Here is a 6,864-nt window from a genome sequence, read left to right as displayed (position 1 = left end):
ATAAAACAATAACTTAATTGACAAAACTTTAATACTCAAAAATACATAGAATATTTACATTTACACCTATATTGAGCATACAAAAATTCTTCATATCCTTTCTGATACAAATATGGCTACTTTACAGCCAGCCTTAATAACATTGCTTAGGACATTATATGCAGGTGCCAGTTCAGCATCATTTGCCAAACCAGTGTCATGGTGTTCCATCTCCTCATCTCTGAACTTTTTGATCACTTCAATGAGCTCTTTGTTTTCCTCTTCGCCTAATGAAATTAGTTCTCTTAACTGACTGTTATAATGATCAGTGATGACAGATTCAACTGCAACTGTACAAGCCATGGCACCTTCTTTTCCAAGGAGTGCTGAACCTGTAATGGAAGACAAAACAAGTCGTACACTATTTGGAAGGGTGTAATACATCGTCTCCCATGATCAAACTTAAATTTGTTTATGATTTTGATTAGACTATTCATTAGATCATAGAGAGACCTTACACATTACATAATATACCAAAGGCTTTTTCCCCTTTATAAGGGAGGTAGCCAAAAAACAAAGGCATAAAAACCCACAGAGCCATAAAATCCACATTAATAACTATAAATGGTTAATGAACTTCTTAGCTAGCACAGTCCATAGTAACCCAAAACAACCAAATACCTGGAACAAAATGGCTGTACAATGGGGCCTTTAAGGAGCAATATTCAAACTTGAATTACACAACCTCTCCATAAGTGATCTCCATATGAGAGGTACAAAGAAAAGAAAAGAGAAGTAAAGCAAAAGGTAAAGGTTGCAAAGAGGAGAGCAGATGTGAAATGGGGTAAGAGTATGACAGAAAATTTTGAAAGTAATGAAAAGATGTTTTGGAAAGAAATTAAGAGAGGAAGAGGAGGCGAATCAAGTAGAGAAGAAAAGGTAAAAGGTGCAGATGGAGAGATGATAATGGAAGAGAAGGCAGTAAGGGGAAGATGGGCAGAATATTTTAGGGAGTTGCTAAATGTGAAGGAGGATAGGGAAGGAAAGATTGCTGCAGTGGGAAGTGCGAAGAAAATGAGTGATGAATGAGGAGAATGGAGGAGAAATAAGGAAGGATGAGGTGAAGGCAGTTGTTAAGATGATGAAAGCAGGTAAGGCACCTGGTCTGGATGGATGCCATGCGGAATGTCTGAAAAAGGGAGGTACAGTGATGGTGGACTGGTTGGTGAGGTTATTTAATGTTTGTTGGAGAGAGGGTGGAGTGCCGGAGGACTGGAGGAGTGCCTGTATAGTTCCTCTTTACAAGGGAAAAGGGGACAAGTGTGAATGTAGTAGTTTCAGAGGGATTAGCTTGTTGAGTGTAGTTGGGAAGGCTTATGGGAGGATCTTGATTGAGAGGATTAGGAGAGGAACAGAGGGAGTAATTGGTGAGGAACAGTGTGGATTTAGGACAGGTAGAGGTTGTGTAGATCAGATCTTTGTGGTAAGACAGATATGTGAGAAAGCTATAGGAAAGGGGAAGGATGTTTTTTGGGCTTTTATGGATCTGGAAAAGGCTTATGATAGGGTAGACAGGAAGGCACTGTGGGAGGTTATGCAGATATATGGGATAGGAGGAAAGCTTCTGGGAGCTGTCAAGTTTTTATGAGAGTAGTAGAGCTTGTGTCAGGATTGGAAATGGAGAGAGTGAGTGGTTTGAGGTAAAGGTGGGACTTCGTCAAGGATGCGTTATGTCGCCCTGGCTGTTCAACTTATACATGGATGGGGTGGTGCGAGAGGTAAATGCAAGGGATTGGAGATGGTTAAAGAAAATGGAGAAAAGTGGGAGGTGAGCCAGCTGTTGTTTGCGGACGACACTGCGCTTGTGGCAGGATCAGAGGAGGGATTGAGGAAGTTGGTGGCAGAGTTTGGGAGAGTATGTGATAGAAGAAAGCTAAAGATAAATGTGGGTAAAAGTAAGGTGATGAGATGTACAAGGGGTGAAAGTGGCAGTAGACTGAAAGTGAGCATTAAGGGAGAGCGACTGGAGGAAGTGGATAGTTTTAGATACTTGGGTGCAAATGTGGCAGGGAAAGGTGGAGTGAAAGTGGAGGTAGAATGTAGATTGAGAGAAGCGAGTAAATGCCTTGGTGGATTAAAGAGTGTAATGAGGAATAGACATTTGGGAATGGATGCTAAGAGGAGACTGTATGAAGGAGTGATTGTGCCAACAGCACTGTATGGGGCAGAAACATGGAACATAAGAGAAGAGAGAAGGAGTTTGAATGTGTTTGAGATGAGGTGTCTGAGAAGTATGATGGGGGTTACTAGGCTACATAGAGTGAGAAATGAGGAGGTGAGGAGGAGAACAGGGGTGGAAAAGGAGCTGGGAGATAGGGTTGATGAAAGAATATTAGGATGGTTTGGACACATGGAAAGAATGAGTGAAGAAAGACTAGTAAAAGAGGTGTGGAAGGCAGATGTGGAGGGAGTGAACATGAGGGGACGTCCTAGGATGAGGTGGATGGATGGGGTGAAGGGGGCTTTGGGGAAGAGGGGAATGTCTGTTGAGGAAGGACGGGAGAGGACAGAAGACAGGGTGAATGGAGAATGGTTGTATATGGATGATGCTGTGATTGCATGAGGTGGAATGGGCAGGTGGATTGTGGAGAATGGTTGTATATGGATGATGCTGTGATTGCATGAGGTGGAATGGGCAGGTGGATTGGGGGTGAGGTAGTATGTGTGAGCAAAATTTGACGCAGCCCGAAGGGATTTCTCCCCGTCCTCTCATTTTATGCAATGGGGGGACGGAGAGGGGGGGTCGCCGATTTAATGAAGCGGCCTTGCTGTGGATGTGCTGTGTCTTGCGACACTGCTTCTGACCCAGGGCAGTGGACAAGGTGCAGGGATGACCCGTCATTTCAGGAGGTGCTAAGATAAGAGGGAGGGTGGAGGGGTGTGGAGTGTATTCAGGGATGGAATGGGTGGGAATGATTTTATGCCTTTTTCTTTTTGGCTACCCCCCTTGTAAGGGGGAAAAAGCCTTGGTATATGTATGTATATGTAACACAAAAGTGCTTAACTATGCATATGACCTGAGGAAATTAACCCAGCATAGCAAATACAAAGAAGCTACTAAGAACACCCAGACTTAGACAAACTAGGACAATGGCTTGGAAAAAATAGAATGGATCTCTCCTCGCAAATCATCAATAACATTGTTCAATAAATACATCCGTGAATCAAAGCACCATCCATTAGCAAAATTAAATGGGCAAACCCTTCTGTTAATGAAGGGCCCTAAAATCCTGGGTCCCATTTATGATATTCATGTCTTTCAGCCCACACACCAAGGACCTAATTACAGATATTGACTGGGAAAACTGATTAGATTAGGAAGCCCAAAATTTCTTAAATTTGGTCCAGGATAATTTCCTAAAACAAATGATTACCATTCCTACAAGGGGAGAGAATACATACATACATATACCAAGGCTTTTTCCCCCTTACAAGGGAGGTAGCCAAAAAGAAAGGCATAAAATCCCACACATTCCATCCCTAAATACACTCGACTCCCCTCCACCCTCCCTCTTATCTTAGCACCTCCAGGATGATGGGTCATCTCTGCACCTTGTCCACTGCCCTGGGTCAGAGGCAGTGTCACAAGGCACAGCACATCCACAGCAAGGGGAGAGAATACTCTGGATTTACTTTTAACTAATAATGAGCATCTAATGACAAATGTAACAGTGGGAGATAGTCTAGGCTCTAGCGATGATCAAGAAATAAGATTTAATATTACATGGGAAGAATTAAATAGTACAAATAACGTACTAGTACCAGATTTTTAGGGAGCCAATTTTGAAAATGTGAGAAAGTATTTAGGACAACTGGTCACTTACGAGACAAACCCAGGGGGCTGTGACAGGTAAAGGCACACAGTCAGCCCAGATGTCATTAGCGCAGTCAGGCGTCAGGTCACAGAGGGTAACATGCATACCCTGGGTCAGGTCACTTATAAGTGCGAGGTCAACAGCCCAGTCAATGATCTGGATGAAATGTACAGTAACCTAACAACTTTAATTTCAAATGCACAAAATAGATTTATTCCCCTCAAGGCAATACAAAAGAATAGTAATACTCCCAAATGGATGACAGACAGGCTGAAAAATAAGATTGGAATAGGAGGACTTTATGCCAGAATAAAAAATGGGGAAACACGTTAAATCCAAATACAACAATATGGCAAGACTGGTTAAAAAGAACACACGCATAGTGAAACGTAACTATGAAATTAAGGTTGCCAGACAACCGAGATCCAACCCAAAGGGCTTCTTTCATCTCTACAGAACAAAGAATAAGGAGAGGAGAGGCCCAATGAAAAATGACATCTTATATAATTGGAGGGAAAAATGAGTGAGGTGTTTAACAAAAATGGATTAGAGCTTGGATCAGTGACAGATAACAGTAGGTCACCATAAACAGTATAAAATTCAAATGGGTTTCTAGTGGAGTTCCCTAGGGGTCAGTTTTGCTTCCCTTATTGTTCATTATGTATACAAATGACCTGGACAATGGGATTAACCCCTTCCATACGGTGCCGCACACGTAGGCGTCATGGGGAGCGAGTGTATTCGCGAGGCTGCCATATCGGCGTCTTGATTGTATTCATTGTAGTCGCCCCTCCATAATGACATTCTTTCTAATTCTTTTGTAATTGCATTTTCTATGGTTATCAAAATTCACGGGTGAAGAGAGAACGATCGATATAAGCGGTGACTATATTTTATGATGCGAGTATTATTACGACACGTCGTACGGCTGGCATTGGCTGCTGCCACCGAGATCTAAGTCCATGACGCCTACGTGTGCGGCACCGTATGGAAGGGGTTAATAGTGATGTTAGTAACTTTGTACATGACACTAAAACAGGACACCTAATTAGGTCGGGAGAAGCCACGATTCTGTAGGAAGATCTTAAATTGTTGACATGGTCAGGAAAATGGCAAATGGACTTTAATATCTCAAAGTGCAGCATGTTATATGTAGGGTTACACAACCCTGAAAGCAGATATAGCTTAGATAACACATTTTTAGAGAAAACTAAGTGCAAGAGAGACTTGGGAGTTCTAGTGAGTCCAAGAAACAGTACATCAGTGCCAGGAATAGAGCTAACAGAGCATTAGATTTTATTGCTAGGACAATTACAATTAGAAGTATGTGGTACAGTTTTGGCCTCCATCCTATAGAATGGATATCAATTCACTAGAATCTGTACAGAGGAGAATAACCAAAATGATACATGGCTCAGAAATTTACCTCACAAGAAGAGACTTAGGCACCTTAACTTCCACTCTCTGGAATGACACAGAGTGCATGGTGATCTAATTGAGGAGTTCAAGTGGATTAAAGGTTTTAACAAGGGTGACGCAAACAAGGTCATATTAACACAAGAGGCCAGGACTCGTAGTTATGGATTTAAATTGGACAAATTCAGATTAATGAAGGAAATAAGCAAGAACTGATTTACTAATAGGGTGGTCTACAAATGGAATAGACTTAGTAACCATGTGGCGAGCTCTGAAACTATCACTTGTTTAAAGAAACAGACAACTTTATGGATGAGGATGACAGGTGGTAATGGACATAGAACTACCTAGTATAGGCCTTATGGTTTCTTGCAGTCTCCTTCATTCTTATGTTCTTATTAAAATGTGGTGCTTACAGTTCTATGCAAGAGCCCTCAACCATACCTACCCATCTCATTATAAAACTGTACGAATGTATTACCACTGCACTAGCAACATACTACTCAAACAACTACAACCTAGCATCTGCACACGTCTGTATAACACTGACATTTTCAACTACTGTGGTTACACAACTAAATCTTAAATATCTGCAAGAACTCGCATCATTTTGAAAACAAACTCCCTGAAAACCTTGAATCATACAGACCAATTTAAATATCAACAATATCCAAACTAATGGAAAGGCTGATAGTAGCAAAAATAAAAAAGAAAATGATAATCAAATAAATAGGTTTTTGGATGGGTGTGGAATGTATGTAGGTGGGTGCATGTTTGGATACATATACCAAGGCTTTTTCCCCCTTACAAGGGAGGTAGCCAAAAAGGAAATGGCATAAAATCATTCCCACCCATTCCATCCCTGAATACACTCCACACCCCTCCACCCTCCTCCTTATCTTAGCACCTCCAGGAGGTGTTAAGATTTGTTAATACTATTGGACTCAGACACCTCCCTTATAACAGTGTAAAGGCTTTAAGGTACTGGAATACCTCACTATACAACCGAATTGTGTTCCCAGCTGACTGGTTGCAATGTGAAAATTTGTATATCGAGGTGGGTTTTACATGTAAATAGGGGGGTTGTTTTCATGGAACCTGTCAACCCCCTCCTCAATTTTTGCCTGGGGCTTTCACATACACCCAACATTTGTTTTACCTACTTTATAGCACTCGGTCATATACAGAGGTATTCCTGTATATGTATGTGCCTCCTTATGGGGGACTTTCTGAAGCATGTACATTACCTGCACCCAGCATAAATCCAGCAACATTCCATATAGGCAACATGGCTGTAGGACGAACTCTATATTTTGGAATCAGCTCCTCAAACTTGGCTTTGTGTTCCTTTTCCTGGTCCCACATGTGTTGAATAATAGGACCAGTGCTGGTCTTCCCTGTAAAAATAAATATTCTTCATAATAAGAAAGGAATGAACAATAACTTTTACCTCAAGTTTCATTTCCAGGAAACTATTAGGTCACACAACTACAGGAAACCATCCTTATGCCCTCCCATCATCTACATATTCGGTAAAAGTTCTAAAATCCAAATGTTGATAGTCCAGGTTTTGAGATAACCTGGACCTCTTCCA

General features: G+C 41.5%; 1 protein-coding gene across 13 annotated transcripts in view; it reads right to left on the bottom strand.

Moving 5' to 3' along the window:
- Nucleotides 1–13: 13 nt before the first annotated feature.
- Nucleotides 14–6,864, bottom strand: part of Coq7 (ubiquinone biosynthesis protein COQ7, mitochondrial) — a 28,862-nt gene continuing 22,011 nt past the window's right edge. For 12 of the 13 annotated variants that reach the window (XM_076211910.1, XM_076211915.1, XM_076211920.1 and 9 more), the window contains exons 3-4: nt 6,518–6,667; nt 14–371 (exon numbers count right to left, since the gene is read on the bottom strand). In XM_076211910.1, coding sequence (XP_076068025.1) covers nt 91–371; nt 6,518–6,667 — 431 coding nt within the window. In that variant the 3' untranslated portion in view covers nt 14–90. Of the gene's footprint in view, nt 372–3,863; nt 4,011–6,517; nt 6,668–6,864 lie in introns of all 13 variants that reach the window. The other variant, XR_012967737.1, reaches the window with a different exon arrangement.

Source organism: Oratosquilla oratoria, chromosome 29, assembly GCF_046742065.1.
Source record: "Oratosquilla oratoria isolate Oo_2021 chromosome 29, ASM4674206v1, whole genome shotgun sequence".
In the NCBI taxonomy this organism is placed as follows: Eukaryota; Metazoa; Arthropoda; class Malacostraca; order Stomatopoda; family Squillidae; genus Oratosquilla; species Oratosquilla oratoria.
Note: the sequence above shows the minus strand (reverse complement) of the source record. Positions and strands in the feature narration are given on the sequence as shown.